The following is a 22,147-nucleotide window of genomic DNA, read 5'->3' on the forward strand; positions in this document are numbered from 1 at the left end:
TTCCACAGGAGGATGCAATGTCGATCACTGCATCACAAGGTGGGCATGAGTCCTCGGGAAGTGAGGATTCGGCTGTGTTGCCGCCCTCGGGCGTGCCAGCATTGCCCGAGTCTGATCCCGAGCTGACTGCCATGCTTTCCCGGGCAGCCGCGGCCATTGGGCTCGAGTGGTCCCCGCCGCCCGATCCAGTGCGCTCGCGGCTGGATGATTGGTTTTTGGGAGCGGCCGCTGACATTCGTCGCCGCCCAACCCCAATACCATTCTTCCCGGAAGTGCATGAGGAAGTCACGCGGTCCTGGAAGGCTTCCATGTCTTCCCGCGATCGTTCGTCGGCTTTCTCCGCCTTTCCTCCCCTCGATAGAGCTGATGCTTGTGGGTACACTGGGATTCCCACGGTTGAACGTTCTGTCGCGATGCAGCTGTGTCCGGCAGGCGCTTCATCACGTGGTGATCCTAAGCACCCGTCCAAAGCCTGTGGATTCTCGTCCACTCTCGTGGCGAAGTCTTACAGTGCGGCGGGACAGGCAGCTGCCTCTTTGCATGCCATGGCCATTCTGCAGGTCTACCAGGCCCAGATGCTTCGTGACATGCACGAGGGCAGGACAGACCCAGGGCTCGTTGATGAGCTGCGCGCCGCCACCGACCTCGCTCTCCGAGCGACGAAGGTGACCGCGCGCTCCCTGGGTTTGGTGATGTCCACAGCTGTGGTCCAGGAGAGACATCTCTGGCTGAACCTGGCTGATATGTGTGAGCCCGAGCGGACTCGTCTGCTGGATGCTCCCATATCCCAGGCCGGCCTTTTCGGCGGTGCGGTCGAGGATTTTGCCCAACAGTTCTCGACCGCCCAGAAGCAGACTGAGGCTATCAAGCACATTCTGCCCCGACGCTCTGCTGCTCAGCCGTCGGCACAGAATCCTCAGCCTGCTCGCCGCCGAGGGCGCCCTCCCGCGGCCGCCCCTCCCGCACGGCCCCAGCAGCAACCTTCACCCGGGCCGCGTTGTGGAGGGAGCCGCAGGCAGGCGCCACAGCCCTCTCCAGCCCCGCCGCCCGCTAAACGCCAGGCCGAGCGGCGCTCCTGAGACGGGCTGCTCAGGGTTGGCTTCAATTCTGTCCCAGGAGCTGGTAGCAGGGCCACTCCTTCCCCCGGTGGAGGGCCGGGGGAGAATCTTTTGTTCTCCACTCCCCGCTGCTCGTCCAACGACGAGCAGTACTTTGATGTGGTTGAAGACAGAATTGAATTCCCCAATCCTGAGCCGACAGAGTCCGAGGGCCGCAGTGCGCGCCACCCTCGGGTCCCGCCACTGCCGCCCTCCTCTGTCCCAGAGGTGTGGGATGACAGCACGCGCCGCCCACGGGCCACGCTCCTCTCATCCCCCTCTGTCGCCAGACCCCTGCCAGAGCACGCCCCCGTGGGACGCGCGCCCTCCCCTGGCCTCCTCTGGCAGGACGCGGTTAATGACCGTGCCCCCGCACAGGGCCGCTATGCCACCCTCGCCGGTGCCGGTCATTCCGCCTCGCTGCCCCACCGACGGTACGTCTGTGGTTCGTATGACCCCGCTGGTGCACTTTCTGGAGGCCTGGCTAGAGCTTCCCAGACTGTCCCGCTGGGTCGCGAGAACCATCAGGCTCGGCTACGCGATTCAGTTCGCGAGATCTCCTCCCCGCTTCAGGGGAGTCCGCTTCACTATGGTCGGTGGCAATGCCCCTGTCATGAGAGCGGAGGTCGCCACCCTGCTGGCGAAGGGTGCGATCGAGATTGTCCCTCCAGCCGAAATGAAGTCCGGCTTCTACAGCCCTTACTTCATTGTACCCAAGAAGTCCGGTGGGTTACGGCCAATCCTCGACCTGCGCGTCTTGAACCGCTCCCTTCACAGGCTGCCATTCAAGATGCTCACGGCCAAACACATCCTCCAGTGTGTGCGGCCGCAGGATTGGTTTGCAGCGATCGACCTGAAGGACGCCTACTTCCATGTCTCCATTTTACCTCGACACAGACCGTTTCTACGGTTTGCTTTCGAGGGGCAGGCATACCAGTACGCGGTTCTCCCTTTCGGGCTAGCCCTGTCCCCTCGCGTCTTTACGAAGGTCGTCGAGGCAGCCCTTGTTCCCCTCCGGGAACACGGGGTTCGCATCCTGAACTATCTCGACGACTGGCTGATCCTAGCTCACTCTCGAGACCAGGTTTGCGAACACAGGGACCTAGTGCTCCGGCACCTAGTCCGTCTGGGCCTTCGGGTCAACTGGGAGAAGAGCAAACTCTGCCCCGTGCAGAGGATCTCTTTTCTCGGTATGGAGATCGACTCGGTCGCCATGTGCGCGCAGCTTACGAGCGAGCGCGCGCAGTCACTGCTGACTTGTCTTCGTCAGTTCGAGGGCAAGAGTGCGGTTCCACTGAAACTTTTTCAGAGGCTCCTGGGGCATATGGCATCCGCAGCCGCAGTAACGCCGCTGGGATTGCTTCATATGAGACCGCTTCAGCTTTGGCTTCGCGATCGAGTCCCGAGGTGGGCATGGCAACACGGCACGCTCCAAGTCCCAGTGACTCCAGCCTGCCGTCAGACCTTCACCCCGTGGGCGAACCTCAGTTTTCTACGGGCCGGAGTGCCCTTAGAACGAGTTTCCCGGCATGTTGTTGTATCAACAGATGCCTCCAACACGGGCTGGGGCGCCATGTGCAATGGTCATGCTGCCGCGGGCTCCTGGACAGGACCCCAGCGCCTTTGGCATGTCAATTGCCTCGAGTTGCTGGCTGTACGTCTCGCCCTGCACCGCTTCCATGCGCTGCTCAGGGGTCAGCACGTACTAGTCCGATCAGACAATACCGCAACAGTAGCGTACATCAACCATCAAGGTGGTCTACGCTCCCGCCGTATGTCGCAACTCGCTCGCCACCTCCTCATATGGAGTCAGAAGCATCTGAGGTCGCTTCGAGCCATTTATATCCCGGGACACCTGAACCAGGCGGCCGACGAGCTGTCTCGAGTTCGGCCTCTCGCTGGAGAATGGCGACTCCATCCCCGGACGGTTCAGCTGATTTGGGATCAGTTCGGCGACGCACAGGTAGACCTGTTTGCCTCCCACGACTCGTCCCATTGCGACCTGTTTTATTCCCTGACCGAGGGCACGCTCGGCACGGATGCACTGGCGCACAGCTGGCCGCGGGGCCTACGCAAGTATGCGTTTCCCCCAGTGAGCCTTCTTGCGCAGACCTTGCGCAAGATCAGGGAGGACGAGGAGCAGGTCATTTTGGTTGCCCCGTATTGGCCCAACCGGACCTGGTTCTCCGAACTAGTACTCCTCGCGACAGCACCTCCCTGGCCAATTCCTCTGAGGAAGGACCTCCTTTCTCAGGGACGGGGCACCTTATGGCACCCTCGTCCCGATCTTTGGAACCTCCACGTGTGGCTCCTGGACGGGACGAGGCAGGTTTGAGTACCCTACCACCTGCGGTGGTGGCTACCATCACTTCCACTAGAGCATCGTCCACGAGACATGCCTATGCGTTGAAGTGGAACCTCTTCGTCAACTGGTGTTCTTCTAAACATCAAGAACCCACGAAATGCCCGATCAGTGTCGTGCTTTCCTTCCTGCAAGAAGGGTTGGAGCGAAGGCTGTCTCCCTCCACCCTGAAAGTGTATGTTGCCGCCATTGCCGCACATCACGAAGCAGTTGAAGGTAAGTCTCTGGGAAAGCACGACCTGATCGTCAGGTTCCTGAGGGGAGCGAGGAGACTAAATCCTCCTCGTCCTCCCCTCGTTCCCTCTTGGGACCTCTCAGTGGTTCTAACTGCCCTGCAGAGTGCTCCCTTTGAGCCTTTGCAATCAGTGGAGCTTAAGTTCCTGTCAATGAAGACAGCGCTCCTGGTTGCATTGGCCTCCATCAAGAGGGTAGGGGACCTGCAGGCATTTTCGGTTGACGAAGCGTGCCTGGAATTCGGGCCGGCTGACTCTCACGTGATCCTGAGACCCCGGCTTGGATATGTGCCCAAGGTTCCTACCACACCCTTTCGAGACCAGGTAGTGAACCTGCAAGCGCTGCCCTTGGAGGAGGCAGACCCAGCCTTGGCACTGCTCTGTCCAGTACGCGCCCTCCGTGCTTACGTAGACAGAACGCGGTGTTTCAGGACCTCAGACCAGCTCTTTGTCTGTCATGGTGGGAAGCTGAAGGGAAAGGCTCTCTCAAAGCAAAGGTTATCTCACTGGATAGTGGATACCATTGCTTTGGCATACCAGCAGCAAGGTCGTCCGTGCCCCCTTGGTGTGAAAGCCCACTCCACACGTAGTGTCGCTTCCTCTTGGGCTCTAGCGCATGGCGCCTCGCTAACAGACATTTGTAGAGCTGCAGGCTGGGCGACACCCAACACATTCGCGAGATTCTATAATCTCCGCGTAGAGCCAGTTTCTTCTCATGTACTCGCTTCAACCAGCCGGTGCTAGATTCTGCTCAGGTGTCTTCGCTTGCTCGCCATTCCTCTCCACGGACGGGATACGTGCGATTTTCTTCTCAGGTGAGTCTGATAAGCTCTGAGTTTCCTCCAGCACTGGTGACGTCAACGCCTGAGTTATGCCAATCTGCCATAACGCAGCTTTTGCGCTTGACTAGGTGCCTCCATGTGCATGGTCCCCCCTCTGGGCGACCCCCACATGTGTATTCCACTGTAAGTCTCCTTGTGAGCGTGTGTCTTTCCCTTGGCAAGCCACCTTGCCACCCCTGGGGTTTAAAATTCCACCTGCGGCTGGACACCCCAGTGATTCTCCATATGCATCCCTCTGGGTCATATGTGTATTCTAAGTCCCCCCCATCAATGGCTGGGCATGATTGCATATTTCTCTCTGGAGATATGCTTCCCAGTGTACCTTGGTATCCCTGTGTTAAGTAGGACTCCTTCGTTCGTGCTAGTCTCACAACAGGGAGCTCAGACTTACGCAGGGCACTGGAAGACAGCCGAGGTGGCGTGATTAGACTGGAACCCCAATCGTCGTCATCCGACGTAACTCGGAGTGACCACGAAAGGGAACGTCTCGGTTACGGATGTAACCCTCGTTCCCTGAGTGGGAACGGAGACGTTACGTCTTCCTGCCACTTCCGCTGTACCGCTGAAAAACGCCTGGGGCCAGTCTCGGCTCCTCAGCGAAGGCATGTCTGCATTGTGCAGCGTACTTCCTTATATACCCCCTGCGGCGGGCGGAGTTACGCTATGCAAATTCCGCAGACCCATGGCATTTCATTGCCATTGGCTCGTTTTATATACTCGAAGGTGATAGGCTTCTAAGCGAAACCCCAATCGTCGTCATCCGACGTAACGTCTCCGTTCCCACTCAGGGAACGAGGGTTACATCCGTAACCGAGACGATTCTTGACTTGAACTAAACAAGCCAAGTTTCTGCCTAAGCCATTTAACTTTACTATTTGCCAAGTTCTAGTCGTTAACTTGGGCCCGGGTTCATGTTTCACATATCAAATGAAGGATTTAGCTTCTGTCTGGTTGAGGCTTTACATACGACTTTATGGCTGGACTAGCATAACTGCATATCTTGATGCCTCAAACCCCTCTGAGGTCACTCGTTGGGTTTTTGGAATTTATTTTTTTTAGTCACGCAAGTATAAAATCATATCTTGGGATAAAGGATGAGTGCAACTGTTGTATCCCAACTAGGTAGCTGTCCAAGACCTTGTTTACACCTGGTACTAAGAAGCATTTTTGTAAATCAGGTCACAGGTGGACTGTGGTAAATGAAGGTGTAAAAAGGGTTTTTTTTTTTTTTAGCTTGTTTACTTTTGTCCACTTCCAGAGGTAGTCCAACACATTCAACCAGATTTCTTTCATAGAGTAGATGCTCATGTGGTTGAATGTGTTCGAACAGCCACAAAACGGTGTACTCTACCGCTGACCTAGTACGTAAACATTTAAGAAGTGCGCTAGCAGGTGTGATTTAAAGGGATACATCAGTATCAGTAGAAAAGCTGTAGTATTTTCAAATTACTGTGCTTCCCTCCCTCATATCCCCCTGAGACGAGAGATTTATGTATTTTTTGTCTGGAAAAAATCCTCTGACGCAAAAAACGTAATTTTGTGTCATCGGAGGACTTTTTGGCCAGAGGCTAGAAACTACAGCCAGTGCTAGGAGCTAGTTCCGCATGTTTTAAACCCACCCATAGGGGGTGGGATCTCACTCACAGAATGTACAAATAGTGTCAGCCATCTTTTTTTGGAAGCTAAGCTACCAGGCTCTTGTTCTGTGGAGAAAGCTGAGTAGTAGGGGTTAACATCCTCTTTTTTCCGGCCGTCGAGATCGTCCAAAATGTCCGGGATTTGGCTTTTGCTTTCTACAGCTGCCATTCATTGTTTACATGCACCCCTTTTGTTTCAATCTAACTGAATTCATTCCGATTGGTGAATCTGAATGTAGTGTTTACATGAATGCTAAACAAGTGATCGGTTGATGTGCGTTTTAGCATTGCTAAGAAAAATCCCGCTCCTCCGTGAGAGATAGCCTACGAGACCGGTGTCGCTCATCAGTAATCACGTCACCGGCCTCGCGCCGTTCTCCCGCGCCCCTCAGCCTCATCCTGCTCGCCACAGTAAACATAATGAATGGCGACGGTATGTAATGGCTGACAAAAGCCGAATCCCGGACATTTTGGGCGATCTCGAAATCCCGGGCAGACTCGTCACGGAGACTCACGATAAAACTGCGTTTTTTAAGTTTTGAGTCAACTAGTAGCCTAGCCTAGTTGTTTAACTGCGCTCTCTTATCGGTAGGCAAGTAGTAGTGAACCTGCAAGTGCTGCCCCTGGAGGAGGCAGACCCAGCCCTGGCTTTGCTCTGTCCCGTTCGCGCTCTGCATATGTACGTGGACAGAACTCAAAGCGTCAGGACCTCAGACCAGCTCTTTGTCTGTTACGGAGGCCAGCAGAAGGGAAAGGCTGTCTCCAAGCAGTGGATGGCCCACTGGATAGTGGATGCCATCATCTTGGCTTACCAAGCTCAAGGCGTGCCCTGCCTGCTCAGGTTGCATGCACACTCCGCGAGAGGCGTTGCATCCTCCTGGGCGCTGGCACGTGGCTCCTCACTAACAGATATCTGTAGAGCTGCGGGCTGGGCGACACCTAACACGTTCGCTAGATACTATAGCCTACGTGTAGAGCCCGTGTCCTCACGTGTTCTCACCCTAAACGGGTAGAAGCACTGTGAGTACCGGCTCTGTCGGCTTGCTGCACCCTACTGTGCATCCTTATTGCTCCAGAGTCAAACCTGTTGAGTCCTCCATCACCCTCGGCCCGGACATGGCGGAGCGTCCGGTGCCAGGCCTTTATCCGCTGAATCCTTGAGAACCGGATCTAGGCTGGGTCCCCCGCTGACCCTACGGGGATCCCATGTGTGTATATTCTCCACGGCTGCTCCTAACGGCTGCTCCCGCTGGGGCGACCAGCTTTTCAGGCTTGGCTCCTCAGCAAAAAACTGAAGTGCAATCATCACCAGCTGCTTATTATACCCGCGCTGCGAGGCTGCACAGCTGATGCAAATGATTGCACGCCAATGTGTATTGGCTTGTTTTAGTTTCACTCTAAGTAGATTGGCCTCTCTAGCGAGATTCCTATTCGTCGTCACCAGACATCAGGGAACGAGGGTTACCATATGTAACCGAGACGTTTCTTTGCTATTATTTGTGAAATTTACTGAGTGAAAATTGTTTCAAAGTAAATTCTACACTGTTAAAAATATATACATTTAAAAAAAAAATAGAAATCTCTCTACTTGAGTTTTCATAGACCACATTCCCAGTGTTTCAATAACAAATATATTGATAAAACTAATGTAAAATAAAAATCAACTAATACAATTTATTTTATTTTACTGTAAAATTACAATTCAAATATTTACATCTTAATTTCGTCATTTTTAAACAGTCACCCACCAAGGTTTTTTTTTTTTTGACGAGTTGCTGGCAAATAAAAATATGCGCTTCTGGTTTCAGATTGAAACTCCGCATCTGGTTCATTCACATACTTGTAACCCATGCCATCAGGTGTAGATGACGTACTTCACTCTGAAACCAGTGTTGCGGCAAAAACAATAACTAACAAAACAGCATCAGGCATAAGAGACATCAGGATTCAAATTGTCCTTTGCAAGATATTTTATTCTTGCAAGAATAGTTCCCAGTCCATCTACAGTCCAGCTGCAGGCAGAGTGAGACCCAGAGCAGAGGTTGGCCAGCTTCTTTATAGTGTTCTTTTCAAAAGCTATCTCTTGTCACCCACCCCAAACACAAGGAACAAAAGGGACCGCCCTTGACCCCTCCCCGGCCCGAGAATCTTCTCACCTCTGAAGTCTCACACACACCTTCCAGCTGTATCAACATCATAAAATAAACTCAAAATACAGCAAAAGAACGCATGGCATTCATTTGTTAAATCATTGAAAGGAAAATACAAAGAAAAGATACATTTTTCCATAACCCCAGTAACACATATTTATTTATTTACCGTAATTAAATTGCAGCCTGTGCGTTTTGACAAACGCAATAAGCCATATCATGATACCGATTTCATTTTGATAAATCGTGCAGCCCTGCAACGGACCATGTCTTTGTTCTTGTCCTCCTCAAGCACTGGGACAGCAAGAGCAGAGATGATTCCCCTCTTGATGTTGAGGATGTTTATCAGCTCGTCTTCCTCAGGGAAAAGCTTGATATCATCGTCTCCCTCAACGGTGAACTTCAGAGGGCGTCTGAACAAAGAGAGACGACTCTGCTGAATATGACCATCTGATACCAGTGACTGAATTATAAGCCCTAGGGTGCTGATTGAGATGCACCCTAGTTATTGTTAGTGTTATTGTTAGTACTGACCCAGTTGCAGAAACGAGAGCTCAGTCAAGGAGTACACTTAATGTCTCCTTAATGTAATTCCAAAACAGAATCTCCAAATGTTCCAAGGAGTCGATACAAAAAAATCCAAAAGAGGGTCTAGAAACATCAAAGGGTAAATGATACTTGTTGAAGGGCTTGTATCTTTTGGCCACTAGACGAAGCAGAGAATCTCATTTAATACACATTATCCACAAGTGAGAAACAGCAGGAATAAATGCTGACATTTAATATTGAATAAAGATCATTGCAACTGTAGGGTTTGCATATACAGTAGATTCTGCAGAATAATTGAGACATACTCAAGCATGGCGCTTCTTCGTCCTGAGCTTCTGCAATACAAAACAAATGCACATTACTAGATTGAAATAAAACTCGAGCGTTTGCGCTGTAATTGCATCTGTAGTCAGGGATGAAAATGTTCATAAACACCAACTTGAATGTATGTGTAATCCTTTAGTGGTCCAAATACAGCACTTCTAGAAAACTACAGACTGGTATACACTTTTCCATTCATTGCTAAGACATTTGAATGAGCTGGACAACAACAAGTCTAATTTCAAAAGTTAGAGTCTGCCCTGCTCTCGGTTATTGAAGCTCTGAGACTGGCAAAAGTAGCTTCCAAATCCTCAGTTCTCATCTTTCTGGATCTGTCTGCTGCTTTTGACGCAGTTAACCACCAGATCCTCCTGTCAATCCTCAAGATAAAGGGCATCTCAGGAACCTCAGAGTACTCAGGAGTCCTTTAGGGTGTCGTGGAGGGGTGAGGTGCCTCAGGGCTCAGTGCTGGGACCACTTCTCTTCTGCATCTACATGTCATAACTAGGATCTTTCATTCAGAAACATGTTTTTTCCCATCACTGCTATGCTGATGACACACAACTCGATGACAGGATCTGACGGACATTTCTTGCTGGATGAATGACCACCACCTTCAACTCAACCTTGTGAAGACAGAACTACTAGTAGTCTCGGCCAACCCAACACTTCAGCACAACTTCTCCATTCAGCTATAGGCTCATCAACCTTAACTCCTCTCAGGACAGCCAGGAACCTTGTACTTGTGATTGATGATCAGTTGAACTTTACAGACCACATTGCTAGAACTGCCCGGTCCTGAAGATTTGGCTTATTCAACATTAGGAGGATCAGGCCCTTCCTATCGGAGCTATACAACTCCTTGTCCAAGCTCTTGTTCTCTCCAGACTGGACTATTGTAATGCTCTCTCCTTCCAGCTTCACTGTCAAACCTCTGCAACTGATCCAGAATCCAGAAGTGTCTTTATCGCGCCGAAGTGACGCACGTAACTCCTCTCCTCGTAAACTTGCACTGGTGGTCAATCGCTGCTTGATTGATTCTATTATTCTCCTCATTTGTAAGTTGCTTTGGTTAAAAGCGTCTGCTAAATGATTAAATGTAAATGTAAAGTCAAAAACAAGAAATACCTGCCAATGAAGTGAAAAAAGTAAAATTAATTCAAAAGTTCTGATTGTAGTGCTTAGCACATCATAATTATTATTATAATTTTTTTTATTTTTTTTATCTCATAATAATGACTTATGTAAATTTCTACTTTTTATGTCCTAACTTTGACTTGGGTCATAATTGACTTTTCTCTTATAATTATGACTTGCATAATTATTCTGTGTAGCCTAATTATTATTATAACTTATGTCAATTTAAACTTTTTATGTCATGATTTTTACTTTTCAATCTCAAAATTATGATTTAGTATGTTGTAATTTTCACATTTTTTATCTCATAATTATATATTTTTTTACCTAACTTTGACTTGTCCAAACTAATATAAAAAGCCACAATTATGACTTAGCATGTCAGAATTATGACTTTTTATGTAATAAGTTCGACTCTTATCTCATAATTATGACTTGCAAGTTTTTGCATTTTGTACTTTTTATGTCATAATTACTATGTATAATTATTATTATGACTTAGAATGTCAATTTAAACTTTTTATGGCATGATTTGACTTTTCAGTCTCATAATTATGAACAAGTATGTCATAATTTAGACTTTTCATCTCAAACTTTTTGTCATAATTAAGATTTACTAAAGCATGATTCTTTATCTCATGTGGCGGAAATCGGCTTCCATATGGATTTCATATGTATCTCTACAATGTATCCTTTTAATCTGGAAAAAATTATTCTCCGATATTTAAATTATTTTAATAAAGCAAAAATGATACATGAAAATTTTAAAAGTCGGTCAGAAACTAATTGTGAAATTTCGATTTGTGCTACTCAGAATGAGCGGCATGAGAGATACTTACTGGACATGGCGATGGTCAAAAGCAGCAGAAGACGGAGCTTATTGTCGACCATGATGACTTCAGAACATTTCTTCTCTTCACAGCCTCAGTTTTCAGAACATTTATAGCAAAACAAACTCATGTGTGCAATGAGTGCTTGTTCGTTTCAGCCCTTACTCCAAAGTTCATTCATAGGCTGTGGCAGAATAAAGCTCAAACCGAGCCAAGTTGGAGATTGATTTCTCAAAGGGACCAAGAGCACAAACAGACATAGTTTACTAATAAACATTTGGCTCGCCTTTTATTTGCTCAGTTTGTTGTTTCGGTATATTATCGATTTAAGTGCACTGACACAAATCGGAGGACAACAAAACTTGAAGTGAATTTAAAAAAATGTTACACAGTGTGTGCAACTTCTCAGTCTTGCTTAATCTACATATATGTTCATGTTTATGTGACAGGTTGAGAATCTGTATTGTTCGTTTTGGCTCATTGGAAGTAGGTAACTTTTAATGGTTGCGTATATTTCAAATGACAAGACACGCGTCACTGGCGTTGAACCGCAGCTTGATATTGAGTACACCTGTGCGGCGGAATCATGGAGGTGCGTCAGGTTCTAGTGGCGTGATAAAAAGCCTGTTTAAGGGCATTGTCATTCTTCTCTGTGCTGTGTGTAAGGCAAGGCAAGGCAAGTTTATTTATATAGCACATTTCATACACAATGAATGACACAATTGTTTGACCCCTAGAGTGAAGGTATGCGTTCACCTTGAGAACTTCATCTTTGTTTCCAAACGCAATGACTTCAGTTTTGTCTTTGTTTAACTGAAGAAAGTTTTGACACATCCAACTGTTGACTTCATCAATGCATTGGCACAGGGAGTCAATGGGGCTGTAGTCGTTAGGCGATAGGGCTAAGTAGAGCTGTGTGTCGTCTGCATAGCTGTGGTAAGCAATTTGGTTCTTTCTCATTATTTGGCTCATTGGGAGCATGTACAGGTTGAACAGGAGTGGTGCAAGAATTGAGCCTTGAGGGACTCCGCATGTTATGGATGTTCACTCAGACTTATGATCTCCTATACTCACATAATAACCTCTCCCATCTAAGTATGACCTGAACCATTTTAGGACTATCCCAGAAAGCCCCACCCAGTTTTCCAGCCTGTCAAGAAGTATGTTATGATCGACAGTGTCAAATGCAGCACTGAGGTCGAGTAGTACCAGCACTGATAATTTGCCTGAATCAGTATTTAAGCGAATATCGTTTATTATCTTTATGAGCGCTGTCTCTGTGCTGTGGTGCGGTCGGAAACCAGATTGAAAATTGTCAAAGGATCCATTCAAGCTCAAGAATTTGTTCAGCTGATTGGAGACAACTTTTTCAATGATCTTACCTATGAAAGGAAGATTTGAGATCGGCCTATGGTTGCTTAATATGGTCTTATCCAGATTGCTCTTTTTCAGGAGGGGCTTGACAACTGCAGTTTTTAGGGAGTTTGGAAAACTCCCAGAGAGAAGTGAAGCATTTACCACTTCTAGAAGATCTGCTTCTAGACTGTTTAACACACTTTTGAAAAACGATGTGGGAAGTGTGTCAAGAGCGCAGGTTGATGTTTTAAGGTGCTGTACGGTTTCTTCCAAAATTTTGCCATCAATTTCTTTGAAGTCAGACATCGTAACTACTTTCTCAGGTGGTCTGATCTGTCTGACCCCAGTGCAACTCAAGGATGTGCTGATCACCTTTCTGATATTATTGATTTTCTCAGAGAAGAAAGAAGCAAACTCACTGCACTTGTTGTCTGAGAGCATTTCACTGGGAATCTGGCTTTGGGGGTTTGTCAGTCTGTCTACAGTAGCAAAAAGAGTGCGTGTGTTGTTTAAATTATTGTTTATAATATTTGAGAAGAAAGTCTGTCTAGCTTTGCCTAGTTCCATATTGAAAGCATGAAGGCTGTCTTTGTAGATGTTATAATGGACTACAAGTTTTGTCTTCCGCCACATGCGCTCTGCTTTTCTGCATTGTCTTTTCATATTTTGCACTGCTGTTGAGTTTCTCCAAGGTGCTTTTTGTCTGCCACTCTTCTTCCTGACTTTCACAGGAGCAATATCATCAATTACACCTTTAACTTTTGAGTTAAAAGAATCAAGGAGAAAATCAACAGAGTCAGCAGATATGCTTGGTGTTAAGGATATAGCCTTCATAAATAGTACACTAGTGTTCTCATTTAAGCATCTCTTCTTGACAGACACAGATCTAGCTTCAATGGCAGGAGAGATCAATATATCAAAGAAAATACAGAAATGATCAGACAGTGCTACATCCTTAATAACAATCGATGAAATGTTTAGACCCTTACTGATAAGTAAATCTAGAGTGTGTCCACGATTGTGTGTGGGTCCATGTATATGCTGAGTCAGATCAAAAGTTTTTAAAACACTTTTGATTTCTTTTGCCATATTGTTCTCTGCACTATCTATATGGATGTTAAAATCTCCAGCAATGGCAAAACAGTCAAACTCTGAGGTAATTGTTGATAACAGTTCTGTAAAGTCCTCAGCAAAGGCTGGAGAGTATTTTGGAGGCCTGTAAATAATGATAAGTAAAATGCGTGGAGCACCTTTTAACACACTTAATCTTTAACACACTTAAACTCTTAATCCTTCAGCATACCAAGACATTTTGGACAATTTCATGCTCCCAACTTTACGGGAACAGTTTGGTGATGGCCCCTTCTCGAGTTTGGATGAATTAGAGCAGAGACTGTGAGCCAAGCTTTCTCGTCCAACATCAGTGCCTGACCTCACAAATGCGCTTCTAGAAGAATGATCAAAAATTCCCATAAACACACTCCTAAACCTTGTGGAGAGCCTTCCCAGAAGAGTTGAAGCTGTTATAGCTGCAAAGGGTGGGCCAACTCCATATTAAACCCTAAATATTAAGAATGGGGTGACATTAAAGTTCATGTGCATGTAAAGGCAGATGTCCCAAAACTTTTGGCAATAAAGTGTATATTAAATATATAAATTAAATAAACAATGAACATCTCAAAATACAGTCTAATGTAAAATTGTCAATGAAGTAGAAAATAAGAAGAGTCGAGTCTATATTTATAGTAAAGTGATCCATTTATTGTAATGTTTAAATGGGACAAGCAATATTTCAGGGTTTCAACACTAATTTTATCCTCAGCGGGAGGATGACAAACATGTTTACATCATTGTGCTTGAGAGTGACTTTTAAAGTTATTCTGGATCTATTCATGTCAGTGATAATGAGGCCTGAGGTGAGCAAGCACACAGCAAATAAAGCCCAATGAATAGTTGAAATCAATCCCTTAATGAAATATTTCCTCTGGTGTGTATTCAACAAAAATGAAGGTTAATCTAGATTAGTTTGAATTAAACTTAATTCACCCTGATACTCCAGAAGTGTAAATGGAGATGTGAGATTAGAAGAGCAGCCATACACACCCTTTAGTAAGGGTAAATCATAAAACTCTACTGATATTTCTGTACTTGAATTGAACCAACGGGAGAAAATCTCTCTTTTGATAAAAAAAAAACCATCCGATAATAACATATTTCCCCTTTCTGTATCTCTAACATCAAAATCACTATACATTGGCTGAGTCAAGAATATGTCTACAGCAGCCAAGAGGGTGCTCAGGGGAACAAGTTCAACTTTACCAAGAGCAGTGTGGTTTATTGCAAATTCAGTATATCTGTCATGGATATATGTATAGTTTGAATCAATTTCTAGCAAAGAATACATACGGCCAAGATCTCCCTCCAAGGTCAGCTGATCACTAATGTCAAACCCAAACTTAGAATGTGAATTAAAATCAATGTACCCATTTCCAGTAGTCTTCAGATTGGATTTCAGACCATCAGCGTTCACATAGATGTTAGCTTGATTATCCATTTTTCCCTTAAGTTCAGTAGACTCAGGCAATGTAGAATCTGTGGTTACTTGGGTTGCAGACTCAATAGAGATAAAGGAAAGAGTTGCATCCAGCTTCAAGGTATTCTCAGCATCTCCATGTCCAGCAGCCTCTGAATCTGGACGATCAAAGGTGTACTTGATCTTTAAGTTTGATGCTGCCTTTGGATGGGCCTTGGTGTCCGCAGAAAGTTGATGAGTGGCATCAATAGTGAAGCTTGTCAGATTAATTTTAGCAACTGTGTCCACAGACAATACAGCCTCATAGATGTCTTCCAGAGTCAAGGTACTCTCATGATTACCGCCAATGTGGGCATTCTCCACAGACAAAAAAGAGACGAGTTTCAATCCACTTTTTGTTGTCAGGCTAGTGCTTCCATTAAGCTTGGCCTTCAATCCCTGAAACACGGAGGCAGTTGTAGCACTTACACACATCCAGTAATCCTTCGGATAAATACCTGCATTAGCATTGACGTTAAGAACAGAGGACTTGAAAGACACCTCAGAGACTAGGTTACCCAATGAAGGAACAATGAGACCCAAATTAATAATGGGAGCAAACCAGCTCTTCTGGTAAACAAGTTTGGCACTTAGATTAACGGGCTGGTCGTTTGTGGTAAAGTCATTCCATAGGCCAGTATTATCATTCAAGTTCAGCTCTCTAATTGCTGGAATCTTGAAAATGGCTGGCACAAACATTTCTACAGCATTTAAGTACCCAAAGCTGGTCACACTATTCACAACAGCGTACATAGCCATCTCAGCTTTGTTATTGCTGGCTGTGAAGTTATGGCTGTAGTTGTAATTGTTTAAGTAGGCGACTGCCAGACTTCTGATTTCTTGTATGTCAGAGTTGAAGGTAACCGCGTAGTCTTTCTGGACATCAACATTGGCTGAAAAAGACTCAAAGAGGTTGATCTTGGCAAAACCCCTGTTCTGAAAGTCAATAGCAACCTCACTAGGACAAGTCATGATGTTGGCGGCATTAGAGAGGACACCGTTGACAGCTCCGACAATCGATGTGACATGGGATGCCTTGATTTCCACCATCATATCGCCCAAGCGAGCCTTCCCAGAAGCAACCAGCAAACTGTTCTTGATAAATGGAGACTCAGTTTCAACACTAGCATTGAATTCAAGGTGGCTTAGAGCAACAGCCTCAGCATTCACTTTCATCTTCATCTTGATCTGCAAAGCATCGCTATCGGTATGGCCAGTAAAAGACAGCTTGGCGGCACCAAGGCCCATGTTCAAATGTAGGTCACTCTTATGGGTGCCTTCCTCAGAGAAGTCTTGAAGAGCAAATCTGCCGGTTCCTTCATTTTTAACTGTCAGTGTGAATGCAGCATCATCCTGGCAAGCTACAGCCTTCTGAATCAGGATGACTTCACCAGATAGTGAGTGCATGGGGATGTTCACCTGGTTCTTGTATGAAGTTTCAAGAAAGAAAGTATTGTTAGAGGCAGATCCATTCAGAGTCAACAATGCCTGTTGGTCTAAAGTCAATTCAGTGTGTGTTAACTTGAAAGTTTCAGACACTATTACAGGACTCGTCTCGGGGATCGATATCTGTGCTGTGGATTCTAGATCGTAACTCAGAATGTTGAGGTTTGCAGAGGTTCCTTTAGAGTTAATGCAAGCTGTGAAAAAAGGGTATCTCTTTGAGGCGTTCTTGAACTCTGCAGAGGTTCTGGCGCTGTAGAGAGGGCTGCTGATTATGAATTCGCCATACAGTTTTCCAAAAGATGGCACTAGAAGAGATGTCGAAATTGCAGGAATCTGACTGTCAAGCTTGTTCTCAGCACTGGCAGGATGGAAGATTTCATTCAGCTTTGTGTAACCTTGGGTGTTGATCAAGCTAAGAATATTTTTTACATCCTCAAAGATGGAAAATAGCAAAACCTTGATGTACTTTGGTAGGATTTCAACAACTTTGTCAATATGCATACCCATCACAATCAGTTCCCCCAAAATATCCAATGCCTCACTGAAACGGTTGAACATATCACTCACTAATTTCTCAAATGCACTGATCAGACCTTTCAGCTTTAATGCATTCTCTTGGTACAGAGCTTTCAAGGCATGTTTCAGCTGCACAGCTCTTCTCTCAAAGTTCAAATTAGACACAAAGTCACTTACATGATGAGGTATGTTCTGAATTTTAGAAGCAATCCCCTCTCGGTTGATGTATTTCCTCAGGGTCTCGCCCATGCTCACAAGTGTTATTCTGATGTTGTCAAGGACTCGAGAAAAACTTTCAATAAAAGGCAAGCTAATTGATTGTGTATCAGTGCTTTTATCATACTTTAGGAAGCCAGAGACTGCAAAGTCCTGATAAGCAGTGTTGGCAGTGTTGAACAGATTGGTGCGCACTTTTCCAGACCCTTCCAGCCCAAGCAGCGCTGGACTGTTGTAAGCGCTGATTTCCTGTTCAATGGCATAGTCGTTTACTTTAGCCTTAACCGTCAATTTAGTCTTTTGTTCAGAGGGGATCAGCAGAGTGTCAGACATGCTTTCAAACTGTGATTCAATGTAGACACCGTTGTGTAGGTTAAGGCTGGATGAGATCTTACATTCATGAGAATGAGCTATGGATTGTGGTTCTGCTTTTAGAAAGACTTTTGCGATAAAATCATGCCTTGTACGTACATAAGGGAAGTATGTGTTATCATTACCTTTAACACTGGCATCAAAACTTAACCTGAATGGAATAGTTGTACCATCAGTGTTGGTCTCAAAATTAAATGATATGGAGTTGAAATGTATATGATTTTTGATTTTGCCAGAAACTCCAGCAATCTCTAGGTCAGTGTTGTGGTTAATGCGACTTCCCATGATTTCTCCAATGGTTTTGCACTGAGCAGTGGCAGTTTTGTTTTTGTAGGTGATCTCGAAGGTGTGCTTAAGCTCCTGCAGACTCAGGAGGCTTTGCAGTGAGGTTGTGCCATTGGTTTTCAGGCCATCTTTATTGAAGGTCAGAATGGCTTTGTGGACAGCTTGGTGTCCAATGAGTTTAACAGAGGCGTCACTGTGAATAGCTAGACCATTGATGTCCAGTGCTCCTGTGACCAGGGAATGGATACGTTCTTCAATGCTGTAAGTTGAGGTCTCAATCTTAATGCTAACTGCCTCAACACCAGCTCTGGTCTCAACCACGTTTTGGATCTTCAGGCCAAGAACCTGTGCTTTTGTATGAGAATTTAGATCAAGCTGGGATTCCTTGAAGGTTATTTTAGCAATATTTAGCAATGTTAGAAGGTTGTCAAATGCTGTGTTGTTGGACAGAATTATCAGCTCTCCATTGGCAAAGGCTACAGCAAAGGAGTTCTGAGCCTGAAGAAGTTTTGAATCTACTTTCAGTGAAGAATTAATCTTTGCCTCTTGTCTGAATGGGAGGACTGAGACTGATTGCAAAAGGTTTCCTGAACCATGGACTGAACCAGCCTTGAAGAATCCTTCCAGGTTTCCATCTCCAGAGATCTCCTCGGCATCAACGCCAAACTGTCCATTGTGCTCCAGCGAAATTTGCACTCCAACACGGCTAGTTACTTCAAGCTTGCTTTTGGATTTCACACTGAGTTTTTCAGCAAATTCCACTTCCCCCTCAACACCAATCGTGGCATTGATAATCTTGTGGCGAAGCACGGCCTTTACGTTAGCCTTGAGAGAATCGCCAGGTGCGGTCTCAACTTGAGCAGATCCTGTGAAATCAATCAATCAATCAATAAGCAACCATCCAAAACAAGTCCATGCATACAGAGTGCATGTGGTACTGTACTTCAATTACAGGTTTACCTTCGACCTTTAGGGAGAGGAGGTCAACAGGACTCGTGCCAGTGACTTCAAACTTAGCAGAATAACTTTCAGCAGGATCTCTGGCTGCAGACACAGCTGCTTCTAAGATGTAATAGTTGCTGTTTAGTTTTCCGGACAACTCTACCATTCCGAGAGTCGGCACAGACACACTCCCAGGAATGAAGAACTCTGGAAGGTTAACGCTAGCAGATTCAAATTCCAGACCAAGATGAGGTACAATCAGGTTTGGTGTGGAGAGGGTTGTGGGAAAGTTCAGATCCCTAGTGGATTTTCCACCCAAGGGCAAGGGAAGAGTGATGGTATAGTAATGCTGGCCAAAGTGATATTTAACAGCAGCCTCTCTGTTTAAAAAAGCATGTGTTAATTTTAACTGGTATCTGTGAATTGAATTGAAATACTGGTAAACATGGTGACACTAACTCACACATTCAGGAACAATCTTTCAGGAAGAGTGATCACAGGCACGGTGTGAACTCCCAAATTCTGCACATAGGTAAAAAAAATAAAAAAATAAACGTTTTAAATGAAAATTAAGGGCCGTTACATAGTCAACGCATCGGTACGCATACGTGCCCACAAGGCTACGCGTCGCTACGCTTCGGCCGCCATTATGCGTCCTATGCGTTAAGCCAAATGTGTCGTCCTAGTTTTTGATACGCGACGCGCCGATGCACGCAATACTTTGCGTTGTCGGCGGGGGCGACATTGCAAGTATTGTACATTAATTAAAGTATATAATGCTTACAGAAAAAGGTTTGAATACAATGGCGGGCGAAGAGAAAAAATGATGCGAGCTTATGCGCATACATCTCGTCTACAATGTGTGTGTGTGTGATTTTGGTTGGGTGACAGTTGTAGGTTACAGTTTGACAAAAGCACAATGTTGCTAAACACTTTGCAGTTTTAATGATGTCCTGTATGAACAAAATGCACACACACACACACACACACATATTCCAGCATTGCAATCTTGACATCGGAGCCTGTTATTAAGCTGCGTCCAAAACGCGAATAGAGCGTCAAATTCGCGTCTATCGCGTCTAGTTCGACGCTTGAACATTTTGAATCCATTCGCGCGTCCAAAGCGAAAGCGAGCGTTTGAAGCGAAATAGACGTGCGTTCAGAACTATGACTCTACTATGACTCTACTACCCCCTGTTGTGTGAGCGGTGTATTGCATTTCATGCATCGCCCGTTACGCTTGCGTCTGCTTGCGTCCACTGTTTTGACTATGAAAGGGAGCGCGTCGCTCGTGTTGCTTGCTCGCGTTGCTCACGTTGACTATGTTAACGGCCTAAGTCATCATTTACTCACCCTGGTGTTGCTCTAATGCAGTATGCCGTTCTTTCTTTTTCAGACCACAAAATAGAGAATAAAAAAAGCCCTCTTCGCGCTTGTCCATATAATGGCAGTGAATAGCGACCAACCTCAAACTTTCATAGAAAGACGCAAAAGTATCACAGAATGGTCCGATGCATCACATGTCATACACTCACCTAAAGGATTATTAGGAACACCTGTTCAATTTCTCATTAATGCAATTATCTAATCAACCAATCACATGGCAGTTGCTTCAATGCATTTAGGGGTGTGGTCCTGGTCAAGACAATCTCCTGAACTCCAAACTGAATGTCAGAATTGGAAAGAAAGGTGATTTAAGCAATTTTGAGCGTGGCATGGTTGTTGGTGCCAGACAGGCCGGTCTGAGTATTTCACAATCTGCTCAGTTACTGGGATTTTCACGCACAACCATTTCTAGGGTTTACAAAGAATGGTGTGAAAAGGGAAAAACATCCAGTATGCGGCAGTCCTGTGGGCGAAAATGCCTTGTTGATGCTAGAGGTCAGAGGAGAATGGGCCGACTGATTCAAGCTGATAGAAGAGCAACTTTGACTGAAATAACCACTCGTTACAACCGAGGTATGCAGCAAAGCATTTGTGAAGCCACAACACGCACAACCTTGAGGCGGATGGGCTACAACAGCAGAAGACCCCACCGGGTACCACTCATCTCCACTACAAATAGGAAAAAGAGGCTACAATTTGCACGAGCTCACCAAAATTGGACAGTTGAAGACTGGAAAAATGTTGCCTGGTCTGATGAGTCTCGATTTCTGTTGAGACATTCAGATGGTAGAGTCAGAATTTGGTGTAAACAGAATGAGAACATGGATCCATCATGTCTTGTTACCACTGTGCAGGCTGGTGGTGGTGGTGTAATGGTGTGGGGGATGTTTTCTTGGCACACTTTAGGCCCCTTAGTGCCAATTGGGCATCGTTTAAATGCCACGGCCTACCTGAGCATTGTTTCTGACCATGTCCATCCCTTTATGACCACCATGTACCCATCCTCTGATGGCTACTTCCAGCAGGATAATGCACCATGTCACACAGCTCGAATCATTTCAAATTGGTTTCTTGAACATGACAATGAGTTCACTGTACTAAAATGGCCCCCACAGTCACCAGATCTCAACCCAATAGAGCATCTTTGGGATGTGGTGGAAGGGGAGCTTCGTGCCCTGGATGTGCATCCCACAAATCTCCATCAACTGCAAGATGCTATCCTATCAATATGGGCCAACATTTCTAAAGAATGCTTTCAGCACCTTGTTGAATCAATGCCACGTAGAATTAAGGCAGTTCTGAAGGCGAAAGGGGGTCAAACACAGTATTAGTATGGTGTTCCTAATAATCCTTTAGGTGAGTGTATATTCCAAGTGTTCTGGGGTTTACGATAGAGCTTGGTGGAAAAGAAACCGTAAATGAATGTATTATTTAACGTAAATCCTTACCTTGGCTGCTTATCCTCTGTGCTCAACTGCATGCGTTCATGAGACTCTTATTAGCGACGCAGTTCACTCCGACTTTCCCAGAAAAACGCACAAGTTGTGAGAAATCATGAAATCATTAAGTACATGAAATACAATCCATGTACTTTTTTGCTATCTATTATCAGACAAACAGAGTTCCAATCGAGGGTATATTTGATTCAGTTAAGAAAGTACTTGGATACCTTTTGGGATTTATAGGCGTTGTATTTCATGCTGGGTTTTAATTCATTTTGATTTCTCACAACTTGTGTGTTTCTCTTGGTGAGTCGGAGTGAACTGCGTTGCTAATTAGAGTCTCATGAATGCAGTCGTGCACAGAAGACCAGCGGCCAAGGTCAGGATTTTTGTTAAATAATATATTAAATATCGATTTGTTTTTCACCAAACCCTATCATAAACCCCCAGAACACA

At 45.7% G+C, this 22,147-nt stretch overlaps 1 protein-coding gene and 1 long non-coding RNA gene across 2 annotated transcripts in view; both read right to left on the bottom strand.

The window, feature by feature from the left end:
• Positions 1-7,822: 7,822 nt before the first annotated feature.
• Positions 7,823-11,301, bottom strand: LOC311305331. The gene is made up of 4 exons (XR_014629995.1): positions 11,168-11,301; positions 9,176-9,205; positions 8,856-9,027; positions 7,823-8,734 (listed from the first exon to the last, which is right to left on the bottom strand). It is a non-coding gene; the product is annotated as an uncharacterized lncRNA (long non-coding RNA).
• Positions 11,302-14,253: 2,952 nt separating this feature from the next.
• The window catches only part of apobb.2 (apolipoprotein Bb, tandem duplicate 2), a 35,310-nt gene continuing 27,416 nt past the window's right edge, over positions 14,254-22,147 (bottom strand). Inside the window, exons 22-24 of the mRNA XM_084432340.1 lie at positions 19,327-19,385; positions 18,882-19,243; positions 14,254-18,787 (exon numbers count right to left, since the gene is read on the bottom strand). Coding sequence (XP_084288466.1) covers positions 14,526-18,787; positions 18,882-19,243; positions 19,327-19,385 — 4,683 coding nt within the window. The 3' untranslated portion in view covers positions 14,254-14,525. The remainder of the gene's footprint in view (positions 18,788-18,881; positions 19,244-19,326; positions 19,386-22,147) is intronic.

This window comes from Rutilus rutilus (genome assembly GCF_951802725.1).
Source record: "Rutilus rutilus genome assembly, chromosome: 15".
Taxonomy (NCBI): domain Eukaryota; kingdom Metazoa; phylum Chordata; class Actinopteri; order Cypriniformes; family Leuciscidae; genus Rutilus; species Rutilus rutilus.